The sequence below is a fragment of the Notothenia rossii genome (assembly GCF_949606895.1).
Source record: "Notothenia rossii genome assembly, chromosome: 5".
Classification (NCBI taxonomy): Eukaryota; Metazoa; Chordata; class Actinopteri; order Perciformes; family Nototheniidae; genus Notothenia; species Notothenia rossii.
Genome location: NC_136903.1, coordinates 5,230,582 through 5,255,363, shown reverse-complemented (window position 1 = coordinate 5,255,363; position 24,782 = coordinate 5,230,582). Strand labels below are relative to the sequence as shown.

At 40.0% G+C, this 24,782-nt stretch overlaps 2 protein-coding genes and 1 long non-coding RNA gene across 4 annotated transcripts in view; 2 read left to right on the top strand and 1 right to left on the bottom strand.

The window, feature by feature from the left end:
• The first annotated feature begins 1,900 nt into the window (after positions 1-1,900).
• LOC307041260 (uncharacterized protein) lies at positions 1,901-15,685 on the top strand. The gene is made up of 4 exons (XM_079684569.1): positions 1,901-2,072; positions 6,622-8,159; positions 12,892-12,952; positions 13,782-15,685. Exons 2-4 carry the CDS (start codon positions 6,670-6,672, stop codon positions 15,429-15,431), a joined length of 3,201 nt encoding a protein of 1,066 aa, XP_079540695.1. The 5' UTR covers positions 1,901-2,072; positions 6,622-6,669; the 3' UTR covers positions 15,432-15,685.
• A 1,739-nt stretch (positions 15,686-17,424) lies between these two features.
• On the bottom strand, positions 17,425-19,336 carry LOC307039049. The gene is made up of 3 exons (XR_013808121.1): positions 19,277-19,336; positions 18,203-18,332; positions 17,425-18,106 (listed from the first exon to the last, which is right to left on the bottom strand). It is a non-coding gene; the product is annotated as an uncharacterized lncRNA (long non-coding RNA).
• Positions 19,337-20,864: 1,528 nt separating this feature from the next.
• The window catches only part of LOC307038433 (E3 ubiquitin-protein ligase TRIM21-like), a 76,862-nt gene continuing 72,944 nt past the window's right edge, over positions 20,865-24,782 (top strand). The window contains exons 1-2 of one of the 2 annotated variants that reach the window (XM_079679822.1): positions 20,865-21,016; positions 21,843-22,949. In XM_079679822.1, coding sequence (XP_079535948.1) covers positions 21,849-22,949 — 1,101 coding nt within the window. In that variant the 5' untranslated portion in view covers positions 20,865-21,016; positions 21,843-21,848. Of the gene's footprint in view, positions 21,017-21,440; positions 22,950-24,782 lie in introns of those variants that run through there. The other variant, XM_079679821.1, reaches the window with a different exon arrangement.

The following is a 24,782-nucleotide window of genomic DNA, read 5'->3' as shown; positions in this document are numbered from 1 at the left end:
GGAACCCGATACCGATACTGGATCGGATCGGCCCCATCCCTAACGACAAGTACAAAGCTAGGTTCAGTCAGAGAGGGCGGGGATAGATTACGGGGAGACGTTCTCACCTACAGCCAACCTGACAAGTGTACGTGTATTAATGCAGAAGGCAGCCCAAGAAGATGTCAATTTACGGCCTGAAGTAGTCAGGGCGTAATTGGAATACGGTGTTGCATGAATGCTTAATAGATGACAATTTTACACAGAACCCGGCAGACCACTGCGTGTACTCCAAGGAGTCTAAAGAGGGGAAAGTAATAATTGCTAACTGGGTCGATGATCTTATCATCGCAGCCAGCAACACCAAGATTTTAGAGAAAGTGAAGAACATGCTTTCCACAACATTTTAAATGAAGGATTTAAGGAGATTAAATCATGCTAACACCGACAGTAAAGAATAAATATATTTATAACTAGTTTAGCTAGTTCCAGAGTAGATAAACTAGCTAAGTGTGTTCGGTCTAACTCCTAGTGTATTTTGCTCGGCTCAACGATCCGTCACAGCGGCGGAGCTGTGATCACGCAGAGCTGCGTGTTCTCCGTCAGCAGCAGCTGATCTCTAATCTCTCTCTCGTGTCCGGTTATACTTCACTCGCGTTTATGTCCAAATCTATCAGATCTAGCTAGTTCTAGCTAATGATATGACTGCCTGCTTATCAAAGGACCTAAACAATAAGCGTTGCTTGACAACGGCGTGTGGCCGCAAAGTATAGCGCAGCATTATGCATATGTTTAGAGGGGTCAAAATCCCATGCTAATAAAATGCTCATATATTTTTCTCTCTTCATTCCCCACGCCCCAAAATAAATAAATAAATAGATATACCAATTTTAGGAAAAGTAACGAAGTTTGAGCAGTGTGGGTTTTATATTAACAGAGTTACACATATTTCAAAACGCGAAGTGTAATAACTGCAGTTGCCTCCCTGTCAGAATGACAAAGCTCCTCAGTGAAGCACAAGCCCATGTTTCTCACTACATTGTAAGTACAACTTATTAAAAAAATCAGTTCAAAGAAACTAATGTTGTCTTAGCGTTATTGCATGATGTTAAAATTGGTTTGCCATGAATTTAGTGATGGATTGTAAACATTTGAAATGTAGCATTTAAGTTTTTCTCAGTTACAAGGTTGTTGTTTGAATAAATCAGACACTGATGGTGCAGCGCTGTACTGTACCTCTTTATATAGGCATGTTTTCCTTAAAAAATTGTTTTTGCGCTGATCAGGGGTTACTTCGCTGAATTTTTTTTTCATAGGGTGTACATGATTGAAAAAAGTTTGAGAATCACTGTCTTAGACTTTTCCTCAGAGGTAGGAGAAATACTCAGATCTTCTAGTTGAGTAAAAGTAGAAGTACCAGAGTGTAGGAATAATCTGTTACAGTAAAAGTCCTGCATTCAAAATGTGACTCCAGTAAAGTTAGAAAAGTATTATCATCAAAATATACTTAAAGTCTGATTTAAGACTTGATTATATTTCACATCATTAAACCAGATCTGCAACTAAAGTTATTCATTAAATGTAGAGGAGTAAAAGTACACCATTTACTAATTAATTTGAGTACAAAGTGGCAAAAAATGGCATTTAAGTACGGACCCATTTTCAAACAGTCTGTTCAGGGAGGAGGAAGTGTCTCACCAGCTGCTCTTAAACAGGGACCATAACACAGCGTTGTGAAATATACCTATAAATCTCCAGATGTGTAAAGAGATGTCCTTTATGTGTTGAGAACATATTCCTACTTATGCTCAATACACTATTTGAAAAGCCTCTTGGATCAGCTGTAAAATGCATCGTCACAAAGTTAAATAACAAGCCTCAACAGTTCTTCCTCCACTTCCTCTTGAAAAACTGCCACTGAGAGGTGGAACCACACTGTAAGAGAAGAGTTTCAATTTCCGAGAAATGAAAGCTGAAGTTTGTCTGAGCGACAGCAGAGCAGCAGCCGAGACAAGTCTCTGTTTCTCTGAAGAAACACTCAACTGAATCCAGCAGCTTTTTATCAACAACACAGCAGGACTCTGCAAACACTGGTGAGTATACACTACAGACACATCACTAACTAAATATTTAGTCAGAGTTGGATTAAAATCAGAATCTGACTGTATTACATCCATTTGACCATATAAAGAATATTATACAATATAAATGTGTCAGTTAAGATATGAACCTCAACATTTACATTAGCAACAGCCAACAATACAATGTAAACTCTGGTTAAATTAGATTAGAGAGCATACAGTCAAAGCTAGCATTAGCTTGTAGTTATTTTCATATTTCCTGTATTTGAAAACATCTTTATAATTAACTTTATTAAACAAAGTAGAATCTAAATATTAGATTTGTTCTGGACCGTCCAAAGCAAGGGATCTGGTGTTATGTTACACGTTTTGCTTATAAAAAGGCATGAAAATTACACATTTAATCTTTTATCATGTGTACACACTGTGGTTAGTAGCCTTGAGCTTTGAACCTGTTTCTGTAGTAACTGCTGTCTGCCTTTTGAAGCTGATAACGTTTACTGTTTTTTACTAGTATTAACTTTAGTGATGCTCAGCAGGAGGTTTCACGCCTCTGTTCAACAATGGCAAAATTCCCCAAAAGTATTAGAGCTTACACATTGTGTTTCTTAGAGTTTGAACCGAATGCTGCTATGATTTTCCAGATTTCATTTGAACTTGAATTTAAATTCCTACAGACAAAAAACGTAAATGTTTTTGGTTGTCATTGGTCTATGTCAAACCAGTCTCATAAAAAAACGTGTAAAACTAAGTTGGTCCACAACGTAGGACGTAGTATTTCTACAAAAACGCCTCTGAAATTGTAAGATCCCTACTTTTTTTCTCACCATTCATTCCAATGGCTGACGTCTACGTCACGTGATCTTCAAATTTCTCCCTGCAGAAAAAAAAAACATGGCCGAACTTCGTTTTATTCTCGGTGTAAAGTGCCTATTTTAAAGTTAGTTTGGCCATTAAAATCCGTTTTGATGTCATTTGATGCGAGAAATATGAGTTATTATTTCAGATTATGTGTGCAGTGGATGTACATGATCTTTAGTTTGCTAGTTATTACGAAGATTACTTCAGGAAATTGTGTCTATACAATGTTTTCATTGTTACCAAGTTGGTTGCTAGGGACGCTGCTATCGATATTATTTCTGTTATGTTGTGTAAAATGGTGTTATCTTTATTGCTACCCCCTTCCCCGTCAATTTATAGTGTTGGTCCACAGCGCAAACGTATTAGTTTAACAAAATCCGCATCTAAAATTGTGGCATAGTGTGGTGCCGAGAGATGGGAGTCGGAGGCGGGGTATCAAAGGTACAAGCTAGACTTTTATGGAGGCCCATTCCCAAACTGCCCCCTACACCCTACCCCTACACCCTACCTCTCCGTTTGCGCGTTCACGCGGAGGGTCCGCCATATTGAGGGCTGTTCCAAACCAACGAGTGTGGAGCGGTGTGGGCTATCAAGCCCTCAAACAGCGAGTCTGCAGCGGTGCTGACTTGAGACCGGTCTCTACCTGACCAGAGTCACGCTGTGTGCCTCCGTCAGGAAGCACGCTGTTACAAGTAGTTACAAGTAGTTCCAGCAAACATCCACTGATAAACTGCGATGTTAACAACCTCATGATAACCTCATATGTTTTAACTTAGGATCATACCTATGTTTAGTCTAGAAAAAGGTAAATGTGTGTATTTTATTATAAAATTGTGTATATTTACAGACTGTTGGTAAAACTAATAAGCTTATAAACATCAGGTTTAAAACTAAAAGAGCTTTACAAAAAAGTAACACAATGAAATATGTTTGGAGTTTTATTTGAGTTATTAATTTACATTTTTTGTCTGAGATGCTGATTTGAAAATCGCTGTTACATACAGTTACGGCATTTCCTGTTTCTGCCGGAGAAAGGGGAGGCCGTCCCAAAGCTTGCCGCTGTATTTACTCCCTCCATCTGACAGGAGGGAGCCTCGTTGAGCTGCGAGTGTGGCTACAAACGGAGTTCACTCCGTCACGGAGGGGTAGGGTCGAGGGAGTGGTTTGGGATTGGGCCTTAGCATCTCAAAACCAGACCGGCGGAGACAAGAAGTCCGGCTCACTAAAATGTCCGTGCAGAACAATACCCTAACCCATAGATCCGTGGGTGAATAATGTCAATCACAACAATAGATACGTTATTTTCCCCTGTGCAATTCTCCATTTACTCAACAATAACACATAATTATCCTTGTGTTTATTTATTTTTTTGATTAATAAACACAAGTTGGAGTCCGTCAGGACCGAGGGTCGGAGCAGCTCATTTGCTTTACAGAATATTACACCCGGAAGTAAGTATTCCCTCCGCTTCGCTTGACCAACCCCGTGATAGTCCTCAAGCTCTGTGATTGGAGAGTGTGCTCCGAGGGTTACGCCGAGTGTCGAACAGCACTTGAAATGGGATGGAACCACGGCAGACTGTCCAAAACTGGATTTGAACGGATCCACCCCGTCCCCCCCTCCCCCACTCCGTCCCCAAAACTAACATGTTCTCTATTTATGGCACGTCTCTACTGGGAGTTGTAGTTTTAAAAGACGTTTTCATATTTCCCATAATAAGAAGTTGCCAGTATTAAACAGTGTACATCCCTGGAGGTTTAGGGGATAGGAAACACTCAAATTTAAAACATATCATTAATAAATGGGTGAAAATTGCTTGTGCCCATAATGGTTAGCATTATACCCACATGACAGCTAAGGTCAGAAGAGCTTTATTTAACAGCTGGTCTTATGTTTGTGACCCCTCCTGTTGTTCATTGATAAGCCTGTAACATGCACTTGTCAAGGTTCAGAGGCACATTTAGCAAATCTGGCAGTAGCCATCGATAATCCTAAAATAAGATATACTTTATTGATCCCAAGTTGGAAACATTTGCGTTACATCAGCATGTGTAACAGTTGTAAATATGCAGTGGTGTTTATTTGTAAATCATTTAGTATAATCACACAAATTCTGAGTTTCATATTTAATAATTCTGTGTTATTTATTTATTGATTGTTCAATATCTGACAAGGCCGGAGATGAAAAACTTGGGTCGCAGGTTCCTCAACAGTGCATCACAAGACATCTATCAATATGTGTGTATACCTCCACCATTAAACTGTCATATTCTGCACATTTCTTATACTATCTACATACATCTTATATTAGAGTATAATTCATATGTATAATATCAGTTAAAATAAGTGCTTCAACATAGTTAACATTGCTGGAGGTATACACAAAGTGTTTCATTCATTGCATAACTACACCGTTTGTGTATATATGTCAATAAACCTTAGAAAATCTTGAAATCTTGCAAAAATAATCATTATATACAGTCTTTAATGAACTATTAGTAGAGAATAACGAGTTATGAATATACTTTATAGGGATCCTATTAATATCTAATAATAAAAATAATGAAATTCAATAACATGGTTTAACAACGAGGTGTCCCTTTATATCAGGAGTGCACGTTTATGGTGTAAATACAGCCTATCTAACAATTGGATCAAACATAAAAGCCAGCCGAATTAGTGTTGATACTGTGAGGAGATGTATTGTGTGAAAATAAATGTAAGATGTTGTTTAATTGCTGATATATTTATGATCCACGTCACGTTTTCAGTGTTGGCGGCAGTTCCTCATGTTTGTCTAGAAGTCTTCTCATCAAGGCTCTATAAATAGAGAATTACAGCAGATATGTAACATTTAATGCAGCCGAACCGTGTATTACAATGCCGTTATGTGATGACCTCCAAAGAGAAAAGCAAGCACACTCGGAATAAAGTGTTTTCGGTCTGTTTCCGGTATTTGTTTATGACGATGTGATGTGAGATGCGACATGTGAGACTGGAATTGCACAGGGGAAAATAACGTATATGCCACCATTTTAGATGCGGATTTTGTTAAACTAATACGTTTGCGCTGTGGACCAACACATTGACGGGGAAGGGGGTAGCAATAAAGATAACACCATTAAACAGTGACACAACATAACAGAAATAATATCGATAGCAGCGTCCCTAGCAACCACCTTGGTAACAATGAAAACGTTGTATAGACACAATTTCCTGAAGTAATCTTCGTAATAACTAGCAAACTAAAGATCATGTACATCTACTGCACACATAATCTGAAATAACAACTCATATTTCTCGCATCAAATTACATCAAAACGCATTTTAATGGCCAAACTAACTTTAAAATAGGCATTTAAATTTACACCGAGAATAAAACGAAGTTCGGCCATGTTTTTTTTTTCTGCAGGGAGAAATGTGAAGATCACGTGACATAGACGCCAGCCATTGGAATGAATGGGGAACAAAAACGTAGGGATCTTACCATTTCAGAGGTGTTTTTGTAGAAATACTACGTCCTACGTTGTGGACCAACGTAGTTATTACACATTTTTTTGTGAGACTCGGTTGTCTATGTTTGTAATGTCTAACATAAAACGTTGGGGTAGTTTTACATTTTCGGATTCATATTAAGACTCTATGAACTGGCAAATAGAGAATATGTAATTACAGTTGTGTTTTTTTCACACGTTTAGAGGTGTTCAACATAAAGCGTGAGCTGCTGGTCAACACTTTCATCTCCAAGATGGCTGCTCAGTTCAGACAGTCAGCTCAACAGAAAGCCAGCAGCAGCAGCTCAGAGCAACAAGTTGTCAAATCAGGAGAAGTTCCCTGTGACGTCTGCACTGGAACCAGACTGAAGGCCCTGAAGTCCTGCCTGGTGTGTCTGGAGTCCTACTGTGAGACTCACCTGGAGCCTCATCTGACAAGAGCAGGCCTGAAGAAACATCAGCTGATCGACCCTGAGGAGAACCTGGAAAGCAGGATGTGTGTGAAGCACGATAAACTGCTGGAGCTGTTCTGTAAGACCGACCAGGTGTGTGTCTGCATGCTCTGCTCTGTTTCAGACCACAAGACACATGATGTAGTTCCTCTGAAAGAAGAATATGAAGGAAAGAAGGCTGAGCTGGGGAAGACAGAGGCTGAAATCCAGCAGATGATCCAGAAGAGACGGCTGAAGATTCAGATGATGAATCGCTCAGTGGAGCTCAGTAAGGAAGGAGCAGACAGAGAGATAGCAGATGGTGTTCAGGTCTTCACCGCTCTGAAGGAGTCTGTTGAGAGAAGCCAGGCCGAGCTCATCGACACCATCAAAGAGAAGCAGAGAGAGACAGAGGAACAGGCTGAAGGCTTCATCAAAGAGCTGGAACAGGAAGTCTCTGAGCTGAAGAAGAGAAGCTCTGAGGTGGAGCAGCTCTCACGCTCTGAAGACCAGCTCCACCTCCTCCAAAGCTTCACGTCCCTGAACGCTGCTCCACCCACCAAGAACTGGACAGAAGTCAGGGTCCGTCCACCTTCATATGAGGGGACTGTGAGGAGAGCTGTGACTCAGCTGGGGAAGACGCTCAGGAAACAGATGAAGAAGCTGCTTGAGGTGGGGCTGAAGAGGGTCCAGCAGTCTGAGGTGGAGCTGAAGAGGGTCCAGCAGTCTGAGGTGGAGGTGACTCTTGATCCTGATACAGCACATCCCAAACTCATCCTGTCTGATGATGGAAAACAAGTTAAACATGGTGATGTGAAGAAGAATCTCCCAAAGAACCCAGAGAGATTTGATTTGTGTCCTTGTGTCTTAGCAAAGCAGAGTTTCTCTTCAGGTAGATTTTATTACGAGGTTCAGGTTAAAGGGAAGACTGGGTGGGATTTAGGAGTGGCCAGAGAGTCGATCAACAGGAAGGGAATCATCATACCGACTCCTCAGGATGGTTACTGGGTGATATCATTGAGGAATGAAAATCAGTACAAAGCTTGTGCTGGTCCTCGAGTCCGTCTCTCTCTGAAGTCTCAGCCTGAGAAGGTGGGGGTGTTTGTGGATTATGATGAGGGTCTGGTCTCCTTTTATGATGTTGATGCTGCAGCTCTGATCTACTCCTTCACTGGCTGCTGCTTCAAAGAGAAACTCTACCCATACTTTAGTCCCCATCTGAATTATGGTGATAAAAACTCTGCCCCTCTGATCATCTCTCCTGTCAATCACACTGAGAAGAACAACCATTTGATTTCCCTCAGAAAGATTCACTCTCACTAAATGTAATAAATGTATTCAACTGGGGAAGTACATTGTACACATTGTTAATGTTTCAGAATCTGATCACATATGGTTCACCTTGATGAGACGCATTCAAACACATAACATACTGATGAGTATGTTCAAATGTACTCTAGTTTATTCTACGGATTGCACTCCCTGCCGTCATGACTTGAAGTGATCAGAAAACTATTTACTCAGAAATCAACTTTGACAACTTCTTTATATGTCAGGGGGACAAGAAAAGTATTTATTGTCTCAGAATTGTGTGTTCAAAAAGTGTTTCATACTTGCAGACATTACTAGTGGAAGTAATGCACTCCTTTTTCATTAGTAAAATACTGTATATACTTTTTTTTTATAATTGAGGGGAAAATGATAGGTGTGTTTTAAAGGGGGAGGTTCAGGATTGATAATTGAATGATAGTATATTGGTACATGTGTGTTGACAGTTACTTGGAGAATCAACAATATCTGATCATTAAACATTAGGCTGCAGTGGTTTAACAAACGAGGGAAATTAAAACGTTACATCTCAGCTGTCTGTTGTGTTATGTTAATTGTATTTCGTCCACCTCTCTGCACACTGCTTGTAAAGTTTGAACAAAGCCTCAATGGATTAAAAAAGGAACAAAGAATGTTATTTTTTGTTTTTTTAAATGTACTTACTGAAGTACAGTTTTCACTAGTTCTCAACTCAGGGAAAGTAGCTTAACAAATGTACTTGACTATTTCCAGTTACTTCACTATTCACATTTGTCTGACAGCTTTGGTTCTTCTCAAGCTTTATAAACTATTTAAAACCCTCTTGGATCAGCTGATCATAGATATTAGGATTGCTGTATATGTTTGTTAGAAATAAGGCCATCAACTGGTTAGCTTAGCTTAGCATAAAGACTGGAAACAGGGGAAGACAAAGCCAGCCTGTCCAAAGGTAACAACATCCACCTATCAGCAGCTCTGAATCCAGTTTGTTTAATCCATACCAAATCAGAGGAGTAAAAACATCAATAAGACGTTTAACAGGGGATTATGGGTCGGGCTATTTCCTGACTGGGAGCAAAACAAGTTTCCAAATTGTTTTTACATTTCAGTTTGTGTACAGAGATATATTAAGTAGCCTACACTTAAATGTGTATTTTGGAATTTTTGGGAAAAAACCAGGCTCACTATTTCCCCCTTTTCCGAGTATATATGCTAAACTAAGCTAATCTAAGTGTCTGATGGCCATACTTGTCAACCCTCCCGATTTTATCGGGAGACTCCCGATTTCATTTCCACTCGGACTTTAATACAGCTACACCATTGTTTGGTTTCCATGGTAACACGTCTCTTTAGCAGCGCGTGCAACTCAAAGTCTGAGAGGGTGAGGCAGATATTCACAGAAAACAGAACAAGAATCGACAACTACTCTACTCTCTGCTCCCTCCTCTCCTGTAAAATACAGGTCCAGCCCACACATATGCTCCATCAAGGACGGTGCTACAGGCCGCGAGGCAGTGCACTTACAACTACAATAAGCATGTTAATGTTAATCTAACAGCTCCGGCGATCCACTAGCATCCGGCGATCCACCTAGCATCACTATCCTTGTGGGGACCAAAAGTTGTTTATACAATCACGTGTGGGGTCTCGCCTCCCTTAAGGGGACATAAGGGAGGTCCCCATTTAGGGGATCATTCATTTTAGGGTGAAGACTTGGTTAGGGTTTTGGGGAACCTCCATAGGAGTGCAGCGTGATGCACGGGCTCTCGGGTCAATATTTTTTGTTTAAAAACTCCTGTAGTAAAACCAATACAAGTTTATAAAAGCCCTGTTTGGTCTGTGTTAAAAATATTTTTAAGAAAATTGAATAAAAGGGATAAAAGAGAGCAGCGGCTGCAGCACAGAGCGTATGTGGCGGGGTTAAAACTTGTACTCCTGCCCCCCCGAGGGGTCTCCCCCGGTGGGGTGTCCGAGGCTGCGTACCACAGCATCTGGTAAAAGATCTGGTAAGTGGGTTAAAAACATCTGGCTAAAATAACCGATCTTGACTTTGTTTAAAATCGGCATGCAGGTAAAATTAGTGTTAAAAAATAATAAATAAATAAATAAAAGTGCTTTTTTTTTTTAAATAAGTGCTTTTAAAACTAAGTGCTAGTAATAAAAATCAGATCAACCCAAATGTAAAATATAAAATACACACGGGTTGGTAGGTGTAACAGGGACAGTTATGTCTCATTTGTATATAATATATTATGTAAATATGTCTATATAATTACACAAAATCTGTGTTTATTCTTGTTTCATCTTGTGTTAATACCTGACGCAGTAGGACTCACATCAGTATGTGGAACTATAATTTTAGCGTGTACCCCTACGTTCCTTATGTATGTGACACTGTTCCCCTTTTTTTCGCGGGGTTCATGCATCGTTCTCCCCTTTTGATACTGATCTCTGTGGGAGAGGTAGGCGGCTCTTCAGCCAGAAGCAATTTCCGTGTTTTAGTGTCGACTTTATGCACTTTAAGTTACTTTTTATTACTTATTTTTGTTGTAGTGTCTCACGGGTGTTCACAATGTATTTCTGTGTTGTTTAATTTGTATAGGGGCACGTTAAAGAGAGTACTGACTGGAGAAATGTTTTCTTTCTGTCGCTGTTTCGTCAGGTATGTTGTGTTACTTTTTACGTTATGCCCTTTTGATACTGATCTCTGTGGGAGAGTTTAATTTGTATAGGGGCACGTTAAAGAGAGTACTGACTGGAGAAATGTTTTCTTTCTGTCGCTGTTTCGTCAGGAGTGAAAATAAATGTACATCCTGAATGAAGCTACACGTCTGGGTCGTCGTCTTTCTACACAACACAACGCAGAGTCAGACACAGCCGGTTACATAGGCACACGGGGAGGGAAAATATCCTAAAATAAAGTCAACCAAGTGTCCCTAAAAGTGTTTAAAACCCAGGCCGAGGTCTAGAGAGGTGGTGCAGGTGAGACATGGGACACGCCTCGGATGATGTTTTAAAAAATACTTTATTAAGGGCTTATTTGAGGGTGTTTTAGAGCATGGATGTTTAATAAGAACAGTTTAGGATACAGACCGGACTGGATGTTCTTCCACAGGATCCGGATGTGCTGGTCTCTGTCGGAGAGGCACTGCTCGTGGTTGAACCCGAGAGCGTGCAACAGCTCATGTTGAACCGTGCTGTGATACAGGCAGCCCTGCTGGTCCAGAGACACGGTCTGGGAGTAGCCCCGACGCCCCACGTACGAGTAGCAGCTGCAACAAACACAACATTTACAGATCTCCTATCATGCAAAATGCACTTTTTTATGTCCTTTGTACACAAATATGTGTCCCCGGTGTGTTAGGGAACTCACAAAGTGTCAGAAAATAAAATCCTCTCTCTTTTCTTCCGTACCCAAATCTCTAAAAACGGGGGAACAACCGAGCGGATCCAGATTTGCGTCCGATATGACGTAATATCGGAAATGTGGGCGGGCTTTACACCCACGACACTATCAGAAACGTTGTTATCAGAAACAATGCGTGACAGTTTTGGACGTAATATGGTCTTTGTTTACATTATCAAGCATGGCTAACACTCAGAGCTAACCTGTACTGGAGAGAGTATGTGGAAAAAAGCAGGAAATAAAAAAAAGGATGCCTCAAAATAGTATAAAAGACCTTTTAGAATAATAATCTGTTTTCTTGCAAAGTAGGTTTACAAATACGAGGTTTACCCGGCGTCTGACTGGATGTTGAGGAAGTCTCTCTGGCTCGTGCGTCTGACGAGGCGAATGCAGGAAAACATCGTGGAAGGAAGTCAGGCCGCGCTCGATGATGGAGCGCTCAAGAGAAGCTGAGGAGAAAGAAACAAAGCAGCTGTGGTTCAATGGAGGTCAAAGGAGGTCAAAGGTCACATTCAGGTTCTTAGACTTTTCCTCAGAGGTAGGAGAAATACTCTGATCTTCTAATTGAGTAAAAGTAGAAGTACTCAGGTCTTGTACTTGAGTAAAAGTAGAAGTACTCAGGTCTTGTACTTGAGTAAAAGTAGAAGTACTCAGATGTTGTACTTGAGTAAAAGTAGAAGTACTCAGATCTTGTACTTGAGTAAAAGTAGAAGTACCAGAGTGTAGGAATACTCTGTTACAGTAAAAGTCCTGCATTCAAAATGTGACACAAGTAAAGTTAGAAAAGTATTATCATCAAAATATACTTAAAGTCTGATTTAAGACTTGATTATATTTCACATCATTAAACCAAATCTGTAACTAAAGGTATTCATTAAATGTAGAGGAGTAAAAGTACACCATTTACTAATTAATTGTAGTACAAAGTAGCAAAAAATTGCATTTAAGTACGGACCCATTTTCAAACAGTCTGTTCAGGGAGGAGGAAGTGTTTCACCAGCTGCTCTTAAACGGGGACCATAACACAGCGTTGTGAAATATAGCTATAAATCTCCAGATGTGTAAAGAGATGTCCTTTATGTATTGAGAACATATTCCTACTTATGCTCAATACACTATTTGAAAAGCCTCTTGGATCAGCTGTAAAATGCATCGTCACAGAGTTAAATAACAAGCCTCAATAGTTCTTCCTCCACTTCCTCTTGGCAAACTGCCACTGAGAGGTTGAACCACACTGTAAGAGAAGAGTTTCCATTTCCCAGAAATCAAAGCTGTTGTTTGTCTGAGCGACAGCAGAGCAGCAGCCGAGACAAGTCTCTGTTTCTCTGAAGAAACACTCAACTGAATCCAGCAGCTTTTTATCAACAACACAGCAGGACTCTGCAAACACCGGTGAGTACACTACAGAGACATCACTAACTAAATATTTAGTCAGAGTTGGATTAAAATCAGAATCTGACTGTATTACATCTATTTTGACATATAAAGAATATTATACAATATAAATGTGTCAGTTAAGATAAAAACCTCAACATTTAAATTAGCAACAGCCAAAAAACAACTGCAATGTAAACTCTGGTTAAGTTAGGTTAGAGAGCATACAGTCAAAGCTAGCATTAGCTTATACTTATTCTCATATTTCCTGTATTTGAAAACATCTTTATAAATGACTCTATTAAACAAAGTAGAATCTAAATATTAGATTTGTTCTGGACAGTCCAAAGCAAGGGATCTGGTGTTGTGTTACAAGTGTTGCTTATAAAAAGGCATGACAATTACATATTTCTTACATCATTTGTACACACTGTGGTAAGTAGCCTTGAGCTTTGAACCTGTTTCTGTAGTAACTGCTGTCTGCCTTTTGAAGCTGATAACGTTTACTGTTTTTTACTAGTATTAACTTCAGTGATGCTCAGCAGGAGGTTTCACTCCTCTGTTCAACAACGGCAAAATCCCCCCAAAGTATTAGAGCTTACACATTGTGTTTCTTAGAGTTTAAACTGAATGCTGCTATGATTTTGCAGATTTCATTTGAACTTGAATTTGAATTCTCACAGACAAAAAAAACTAAATGTCTTTGGTTATCATTGGTCTATGTATGTCATTTCTCGCATAAAACGTTGGGGTAGTTTACATTTCTGGGTTCAAAGTAGGACTCTATGAACTGGCAAATAGAGAATATGTAATTACAGTTGTGTTTTTTTCAAACTTTTGTCCCCAGAGAGACATGTCTGCTGCCAGCTGTCTGCTGACTGAAGATCAGTTTCTGTGCTCCATCTGTCTGGATGTGTTCACTGATCCAGTCGCCATACCATGTGGACACAACTTCTGTAAAGCCTGCATCTCTGAACACTGGGATAGAAATGTCCCGAGTCAGTGTCCCAACTGTAAAAAGGTTTTCAACATAAAGCCTGAGCTGCAGGTCAACACGTTCATCTCTGAGATGGCTGCTCAGTTCAGACAGTCAGCTCAACAGAAAGCCAGCAGCAGCAGCTCAGAGCAACACGTTGTCAAACCAGGAGAAGTTCCCTGTGACGTCTGCACTGGAACCAGACTGAAGGCCCTGAAGTCCTGCCTGGTGTGTCTGGCCTCCTACTGTGAGACTCACCTGGAGCCTCACCTGAAAAATGCAGGCTTCAAAAAGCATCAGCTGATCGACCCTGAGGACAACCTGGAAAGCAGGATGTGTGTGAAGCACGATAAACTGCTGGAGCTGTTCTGTCAGACCGACCAGGTGTGTGTCTGCATGCTCTGCACTGTTTTAGACCACAAGACACATGATGTAGTTCCTCTGAAAGAAGAATATGAAGGAAAGAAGGCTGAGCTGGGGAAGACAGAGGCTGAAATTCAGCAGATGATCCAGAAGAGACAACTGAAGATTCAGGAGATGAATCGCTCAGTGGAGCTCAGTAAGGAAGGAGCAGACAGAGAGATAGCAGATGGTGTTCAGGTCTTCACCGCTCTGAAGGAGTCTGTTGAGAGAAGCCAGGCCGAGCTCATGGACACCATCAAAGAGAAGCAGAGAGAGACAGAGGAACAGGCTGAAGGCTTCATCAAAGAGCTGGAACAGGAAGTCTCTGAGCTGAAGAAGAGAAGCTCTGAGGTGGAGCAGCTCTCACGCTCTGAAGACCAGCTCCACCTCCTCCAAAGCTTCACGTCCCTGAACGCTGCTCCACCCACCAAGAACTGGACAGAAGTCAGGGTCCGTCCACCTTCATATGAGGGGACTGTGGGGAGAGCTGTGACTCAGCTGGAGGAGACGCTCAGGAAACAGATGAAGAAGCTGCTTGAGGTGGAGCTGAAGAGGGTCCAGCAGTCTGAGGTGGAGGTGACTCTTGATCCTGATACAGCACATCCTGCACTCATCCTGTCTGATGATGGAAAACAAGTTAAACATGGTGATGTGAGGAAGAATCTCCCAGACAATCCAGAGAGATTTGATTATTGTGTTTATGTCTTAGCAAAGCAGAGTTTCTCTTCAGGAAGATTTTATTATGAGGTTCAGGTTAAAGGGAAGACTCAGTGGGATTTAGGAGTGGCCAGAGAGTCGATCAACAGGAAAGGAATCATCTCACTGTCTCCTCAGGATGGTTACTGGACGATAGTGTTGAGGAATGAAAATGAGTACCATGCTCTTGCTGGTTCTCCAGTCCGTCTCTCTCTGAAGTCTCAGCCTGAGAAGGTGGGGGTGTTTGTGGATTATGAGGAGGGTCTGGTCTCCTTTTATGATGTTGATGCTGCGGCTCTGATCTACTCCTTCACTGGCTGCTGCTTCAAAGAGAAACTCTACCCATACTTTGGTCCCGGTCTGAATGATGGTGGTAAAAACTCTGCCCCTCTGATCATCTCTCCTGTCAATCACACTGAGTAGAACAAACATTTGATTTTCTTCAGAAAGATTCACTCTCACTAAATGTAATAAATGTATTCAACTGGGGAAGTACATTGTACACATTGTTAATGTTTCAGAATCTGATCACATATGGTTCACCTTGATGAGACGCATTCAAACACATAACATACTGATGAGTATGTTCTAATGTACTCTAGTTTATTCTACGGATTGCACTCCTTGCCGTCATGTCTTGAAGTGATCAGAAAAATATTTACTCAGAAATAAACTTTGACCACCTATATGTCAGGGGGACAAGAAAAGTATTTATTGTCTCAGAATTATGTGTTCAAAAAGTGTTTCATACTAGCAGACATTACTAGTGGAAGTAATGCACTCCTTTTTCATTAGTAAAATACTGTATATACTTTTTTTTAATAATTTTCAATTGAGGGGAAAATGATGGGTCTCTCTGGTGTGTTTTAAAGGGGGAAGTTCAGGATTGATAATTGAATGATAGTATATTGGTACATGTGTGTTGACAGTTACTTGGAGAATCAACAATATCTGATCATTAAACATTAGGCTGCAGTGGTTTCACAAACCAGGGATATTATAATGTTACCTCTCAGCTGTCTGTTGTGTTATGTTAATTGTATTTCGTCCACCTCTCTGCACACAGCTTGTAAAGTTTGAACAAAGCCTCAATGGATTAAAAAAAAAAAGGAACAAAGAATGTGATTTTTTGTGTTTTTTTAAATGTACTTACTGAAGTACAGTTTTCACTAGTTCTCAACTTAGGGAAAGTAGGAAAATATATTTACTTAACTATTTCCATTTCTACTTAACTACATTTGTCTGACAGCTTTGGTTCTTCTCAAGCTTTATAAACTATTTAAAACCCTCTTGGATCAGCTGATCATAGATGTTAAGATTGCTGTATGTGTCTGTTAGAAATAAGCCCATCAACTGGTTAGCTTAGCTTAGCATAAAGACTGGAAACAGAGGAAGACAAAGCCAGCCTGTCCAAAGGTAACAACATCCACCTATCAGCAGCTCTGAATCCAGTTTGTTTAATCCATACCAAATCAGAGGAGTAAAAACATCAATAAGACATTTAACAGGGGATTATGGGTCGGGCTATTTCCTGACTGGGACCTAAACAAGTTGCCAAATAATTTTTACATTTCAGTTTTCGTACAGAGATATATTAAGTACACTTAAATGTGTATTTTATCACTAACTATTTTCCCCTTTTCCTAGTATATATGCTAAACTAAGCTAATCTAAGTGTCTGATGGCTGCAGCCTGTGTCAGTGAGAGCGGTCTGACTGGTTGGACTGCTTCTAATCATTATTATCTCATTCTTCACCTTGAACACACTCCAGCACTGCCTGTACAGGTGAGACTAACTGACTGCAAACGTCCCGTCTGACTGGGAGATAAATAAAGGGTTTTTTAAATATCAAAATTGCTGGAAATATCCTTGTAAAGTCTATTTTATTAATGCTCTGTTTAGAAGATGGAGCTTATCATTTGAAATGTCATTATTTTTAAAGAGGTGGATGGTGAATAATATACTCTATATGTATTATTTCATTATTCATTCACTTGTTTTGTATTGGCATTTCTGGTTTCAGGTGTACATTTGAAACTTCTCATTAAAATAAATGGTGATTTTTCATTTAAATTCTGAGGAAAACACATTTAGTTTTAGTGGTGATGCTTAAATACATGTGTCATTAAAGCAGTTCTGTAAAGGTGTGCTACTACCAGGTGTTTCCCTGTGAACTGTGAGGAAGTGTCGCCCCCTAGTGGACAAACATCTACACTTACATGCAGTCAAGTTTTGTGCTGAAGATAGATTCTTTATTTTACTTATCTTGAATATGTTTTTATGTATTAATTAGCCTTTCAAATAAAGTGTGCTGTAGTTGTGTGCAGAAAAAACCCTTTACTATACAAAACATTGTTTATTCATTAAAAAGCAGAGCGTCTTTTAGCAACGACCTGCAGTGAACGCTTAATCTCAAAGCAGTTGATCAATATTCACATTAAACATTCAAACACCGTGTTCGTTTCTTTGGATTATGCAGCCATATATCCGCTAACAGTGTCAACGAGAAAGATGTGGAAAATCATCTTCACATTATTGAGGTTTTAATAAAGAAAATACCTTTTATTTCCTCGATTAGAGGTAATGTCCTCCTTGAGCTCTAGTCAACAAGACTAAGAGATAGATTAAATTATGCTAACACCACAAACACTCAGTATGAAGTCAGACGATATGTTTTTTGACTCAAAAACGATTATTTTGTCAGCTTCAGTTACTTAACACTTAATTAAATACAAGATCAACAAATGATTGATGATGCTTTTTAATGGATTTGTTTTTTAAAACTAAATAAGCTCCAGTGGTTTGAAACACAGACACTAAAAAGCAGTATGATTTTGAGTTTATACGTAAGAGATTCTGCAGCTTTTACACATCTCCTTTCACCTCTTCTTCACACCTTTCTTCAATCTTAGGCAGTAGAATTTAAATTAAGGAACATTGTCTAAAGTACAAAAGTGTTAACAAGTGCACAAACTACAAACTACACTTCATCGAACATGTTTGAAGATTTATTATCAACACACTTTCTCATACTGTGCTATAAAGATCTGGTTTGATGTTTAAAAATGGCCCCATGTCCTCAGGGTTTCTTCACCACCTGTTGGAACAGAAGAAACACGTTAAAGGCGACAAACACACTTTCCTTTGCCCTGAAAACAGATGAATGAAGGGAACCCAGCGTGTGTTTTCTTACCTTTCAACATTTGTACACCGTGTTCAGTCTGCTGATGTCGTTCCTGCTCATCTGATTGGCCGTGCCAAACTCTACGTTGGCGTTGGGGATCGGCACCATGGTGGGCTTATTGTTCCCACTGAAGGCATACCTGGAAACATTAAGAGCACAGAGGCTTCATTATTATTAGCTTGTATATATATATTAAACATTTAGAAACCATTGAGACTCAAATGCTCCTAAACGAGTCGGTTCAATCACCAAAACAAATCTGATCTATCTCATTATTATGACGACATATTTATTGTGCAATTTAGAAAAACGCCGATAAGGTACATTTCATATTTTGCATTTCTTTGAGAGCTTGTGACCTATTTTAATCCTGGTTTCACTCTTATCAATGTTATGCGTTTAAATATTATCTATCATTATTATTCGCCAACTGTTTATTAATTCTGTTGCTATAATAACTTAATTTAGCTGCTTTATTAAGAATAATAATAAAAGAAGAGATGGGTTGGACTATTCAAAGTGTTTTCAGCTTTTTTGTCAGAATTATATTTTTTTCTCAGAATTAGAACAATTTCAATTTTTCTTGCAATTCTTACTTTTTTACAGAATTATCTTTTTTTTACTCATAAATTTGACTTTTTTTCATAATTTTCATTTTTCCTCCTAATTAGATTATTTTCTCATATTTGAACTTTTTTCTCAGAATTTGAACTTTTTTGCAGATTTTGACTTTTTTCTCAAAATTTTCTCAGAATTTGACTTTTTGTCAAGACTAGATTTTTTTACTCATAATTAGATATTTCTAAGATTTTTATTTTTTCTCAGAATTCAAATTGACCCGGAAATATATAAATTCTTAATGTTACTCACCTGTCCAGGCTACTGGACTACTTTTCAAATATAAACCTTTTTGAAACATATTTTGCTGTTTTTGGGTCCGTAGAAATATATTTGCACTTGTATGGGCTCTCCTTACTGCAATTCAAGCCTCAGTTCTGTCTACAATTCATTGTTTTGGGTGAAATGTTCCTTTGACTTATATCCATTATGTTAGTATATAAATGAAGATGAATGCTTGGTAACCTGTGGTACTGCATGACGGAGTTGTAGTCGTATGGTGTGTTCAGGTTCAGCGAGCTGATCCAGATTTGCGTCCGATATGACGTAATATCTGAAATGTGGGCGGGCTTTACACCCACGGCCCAATCAGAAACGTTGCTATGAGAAACAATGCGTGACAGTTTTGGACGTAATATGGTCTTTGTTTACATTATCAAGCATGGCTAACACTCAGAGCTAACATCTACTGGAGAGAGACTGTGTAAAAAAGCAGGAAATTAAAAAAAAGGATGCCTCAAAATAGTATAAAAGACCTTTTAGAATAATAATCTGTTTTTTGCAAAGTAGGTTTACAAATACGAGGTTTACCCGCCGTCTGACTGGATGTTCAGGAAGTCTCTCTGGCTCGTGCGTCTGACGAAGCGAATGCAGGAAACATCGTGGAAGGAAGTCAGGCCGCGCTCGATGATGGAGCGCTCAAGAAACAAAGCAGCTGTGGTTCAATGGAGGTCAAGGGTCACAATCAGGTTCTTAGACTTTTCCTCAGAGGTGGGAGAAGTACTCAGATCTGTACTTGTGTAAAAGTAGAAGTACCAGAGTGTAGGAATACTCAATACAAATCCTGCATTCAAAATGTTGCTCAAGTAAAAGTAGAAAAGTATCAGCATCAAAATATAGTTAAAGTAGCGACAGTAAAAGTAGTCATTGTGCAGATTGGTCCATCTCAGAATAATATATATGATATGTTTTATAATGATTGATCATGAAAGTGTTCTCAAAGCTGGTGAAGGTGCAGATAGTTTGAATGACTTTGTATACTGCAGGGTAGCTGGTGGATTTACTCCAGGTGGAACTAGTCTGATTTAACACTTTATCATTCATCCAGATCTGTAAAGTAACTAAAGGTATTCATTAAATGTAGTGGTACAAAGTAGCAACAAATGGCAATTAAGTACAGACTGTTAAAGGTGATTTAAACCTGAGAGCAGGATTAGCTGAAAAGAGTCCAAGGAAGCTTATTTAAAAGTTAACAGAATGTAATTAAACAAATGATACGGTGATACAAATGGAATGTGAAAGAGAGGTGTGGCTCTCCGGTTCGCGTGGGGTGCTGCTGCCTGCTGTTGTTTATCGCGTGGCCGGGGTAGAGAGAGAGCGTTTTTTCCTGTCCATCATATGTTATAGTGTATAGTCCTCTCCTATTGGCCGTTCTCGACGGGGGGCGGGTCTTCCTCCCGGGTACCTTCCTCTTTGATTAATATCGCATAAAATAAGAGGATTTAGATGTTGTGTGTTTAGTGTATAACTCCACAAGCCTTTAATCCTCATATTTCTTACAATACCCATTTTCAAACAGTCTGTTCAGAGAGGAGGACATGTTGCTGCTCTTAAACAGGGACCATAACACAGCGTTGTGAAATATAGCTATACATCTCCAGATGTGTAAAGAGATGTCCTTTATGTATTGAGAACATATTCCTACTTATATATTTGAAAAGCCTCTTGGATCAGCTGTAAAATGCATCGTCACAAAGTTAAACAACAAGCCTGAATAGTTCTTCCTCCACTCCCTCTTGGCAAACTGCCCCTGAGAGGTGGGACCACACTGTAAGAGAAGAGTTTCCATTTCCCAGAAATGAAAGCTGTTGTTTGTCTGAGCGACAGCAGAGCAGCAGCCGAGACAAGTCTCTGTTTCTCTGAAGAAACACTCAACTGAATCCAGCAGCTTTTTATCAACAACACAGCAGGACTCTGCAAACACTGGTGAGTACACTACAGACACATCACTAACTAAATATTTAGTCAGAGTTGGATTAAAATCAGAATCTGACTGTATTACATCCATTTGACCATATAAAGAATATTATACAATATAAATGTGTCTGTTAAGATAAAAACCTCAACATTTAAATTAGAAAACGCCAAAAATACAATGTATATCTGGTTAAGTTAGGTTAGAGAGCATACAGTCAAAGCTAGCATTAGCTTATACTTATTTTCATATTTCCTGTATTTGAAAACATCTTTACAAATGACTCTATTAAACAAAGTAGAATCTAAATAGTAGATTTGTTCTGGACCGTCCAAAGCAAGGGGTCTGGTGTTATGTTACAAGTGTTGCTTATAGAAAGGCATGACAATTACATATTTCATACATCATTTGTACACACTGTGGTTAGTAGCCTTGAGCTTTGAACCTGTTTCTGTAGTAACTGCTGTCTGCCTTTTGAAGCTGATCACGTTTACTGTTTTTTAACAACTAGTATTAACTTCAGTGATGCTCAGCAGGAGGTTTCACTCCTCTGTTCAACAATGGCAAAATCCCCCAGCAGTATTAGAGCTTACACATTGTGTTTCTTAGAGTTTAAACTGAATGCTGCTATGATTTTGCAGATTTCATTTGAACTTGAATTTTAATTCTCACAGACAAAAAACCTAAATGTCTTTGGTTATCATTAGTCTATGTATGTCATTTCTCGCATAAAACGTTGGGGTAGTTTACATGTTTGGGTTCATAGTAGGACTCTATGAACTGGCAAATAGAGAATATGTAATTACAGTTGTGTTTTTTTCAAACTTTTGTCCCCAGAGAGACATGTCTGCTGCCAGCTGTCTGCTGACTGAAGATCAGTTTCTGTGCTCCATCTGTCTGGATGTGTTCACTGATCCAGTCAGCACACCATGTGGACACAACTTCTGTAAAGCCTGCATCTCTGAACACTGGGATAGAAATGTCCCGAGTCAGTGTCCCAACTGTAAAGAGGTTTTCAACATAAAGCCTGAGCTGCTGGTCAACACTTTCATCTCTGAGATGGCTGCTCAGTTCAGACAGTCAGCTCAACAGAAAGCCAGCAGCAGCAGCTCAGAGCAACACGTTGTCAAACCAGGAGAAGTTCCCTGTGACGCCTGCACTGGAACCAGACTGAAGGCCCTGAAGTCCTGCCTGGTGTGTCTGGCCTCCTACTGCGAGACTCACCTGGAGCCTCATCTGAAAAATGCAGGCTTCAAAAAGCATCAGCTGATCGACCCTGTGGAAAACCTGGAAAGCAGGATGTGTGTGAAGCACGATAAACTGCTGGAGCTGTTCTGTAAGACCGACCAGGTGTGTGTCTGCATGCTCTGCACTGTTTTAGACCACAAGACACATGATGTTGTTCCTCTGAAAGAAGAATATGAAGGAAAGAAGGCTGAGCTGGGGAAGACAGAGGCTGAAATCCAGCAGATGATCCAGAAGAGACGACTGAAGATTCAGGAGATGAACCGCTCAGTGGAGCTCAGTAAGGAAGGAGCAGACAGAGAGATAGCAGATGGTGTTCAGGTCTTCACCGCTCTGAAGGAGTCTGTTGAGAGAAGCCAGGCCGAGCTCATGGACACCATCAAAGAGAAGCAGAGAGAGACAGAGGAACAGGCTGAAGGCTTCATCAAAGAGCTGGAACAGGAAGTCTCTGAGCTGAAGAAGAGAAGCTCTGAGGTGGAGCAGCTCTCACGCTCTGAAGACCAGCTCCACCTCCTCCAAAGCTTCACGTCCCTGAACGCTGCTCCACCCACCAAGAACTGGACAGAAGTCAGGGTCCGTCCACCTTCATATGAGGGGACTGTGAGGAGAGCTGTGACTCAGCTGGAGGAGACGCTCAGGAAACAGATGAAGAAGCTGCTCGAGGTGGAGCTGAAGAGGGTCCAGCAGTCTGAGGTGGAGGTGACTCTTGATCCTGATACAGCACATCCTGCACTCATCCTGTCTGATGATGGAAAACAAGTTAAACTTGGTGATGTGAAGAAGAATCTCCCAAAGAATCCAGAGAGATTTGATTCTTGTGCTAATGTCTTAGCAAAGCAGAGTTTCTCTTCAGGAAGATTTTATTACGAGGTTCAGGTTAAAGGGAAGACTGAGTGGGGTTTAGGAGTGGCCAGAGAGTCGATCAACAGGAAGAGAATATTCTCACTGTCTCCTCAGAAAGGTTACTGGACGATAGTGTTGAGGAATGAAAATCAGTACAAAGCTGGTGCTAGTCCTCCAGTCAGTCTCTCTCTGAAGTCTCAGCCTGAGAAGGTGGGGGTGTTTGTGGATTATGAGGAGGGTCTGGTCTCCTTTTATGATGTTGATGCTGCAGCTCTGATCTACTCCTTCACTGGCTGCTGCTTCAAAGAGAAACTCTACCCATACTTTAGTCCCGGTCTGAATGAAGGTGGTAAAAACTCTGTCCCTCTGATCATCTCTCCTGTCAATCACACTGAGTAGAACAACCATTTTGTTTTCTTCAGAAAGATTCACTCTCACTAAATGTAATAAATGTATTCAACTGGGGAAGTACATTGTACACATTGTTAATGTTTCAGAATCTGATCACATATCATATCATATTCCCTTCTCTATGGTCTCCCCCACAAACACCTACACAAACTCCAACTGGTCCAAAACGCTGCTGCCCGTATCATCACCAGAACCCCTGTCATCAGTCACATCACCCCTGTACTACACCAACTCCACTGGCTTCCCATTAAACACCGCATTGACTACAAGATCCTCTTTCATACTTTCAAAGCCATTCATAACCTCGCCCCCCCATACCTGTCTGACCTTGTCCATGTCAACATTCCCACCCGGTCTCTTAGGTCTGCCTCCTCCATCACTCTCAAAGTTTTCCCAGCCCGTCTCTCCACCATGGGGTCAAGAGCCTTCAGCCGCTCTGCCCCTCACCTCTGGAACTCCCTCCCCCCTGATATTAGAAACATGGACACTATCACCACTTTCCAAACTCACCTCAAAACCCACCTGTTCAGGCAAGCGTATGGCTGACCTGTGCTGCAAGCTGTATGTTTTTAGTAGTTATGTTTTTAAACTGTGTTTTGCTTTTAACTATGTTTGTAAAAATTGTTTTTAACCTTGTTGTACGGCGACCTTGAGTGCCTTGAAAGGCGCCTTATAAAATAAATGCATTATTATTATTATTATTATTACATATGGTTCACCTTGATGAGACGCATACAAACACATAACATACTGATGAGTATGTTCTAATGTACTCTAGTTTATTCTACGGATTGCACTACCTGCCGTCATGACTTGAAGTGATCAGAAAACGATTTACTCAGAAATAAACTTTGACCACTTCTTTATATGTCAGGGGGACAAGAAAAGTATTTATTGTCTCAGAATTGTGTGTTCAAAAAGTGTTTCATACTAGCAGACATTACTAGTGGAAGTAATGCAGTCCTTTTTCATTAGTAAAATACTGTATATACTTTTTTTTTATAATTGAGGGGAAAATGATGGGTCTCTCTGGTGTGTTTTAAAGGGGGAGGTTCAGGATTGATAATTGAATGATAGTATATTGGTACATGTGTGTTGACAGTTACTTGGAGAATCAACAATATCTGATCATTAAACATTAGGCTGCAGTGGTTTAACAAACGAGGGAAATTTAAATGTTACATCTCAGCTGTCTGTTGTGTTATGTTGATTGTATTTCGTCCACCTCTCTGCACACAGCTTGTAAAGTTTGAACAAAGCCTCAATGGATTAAAAAAG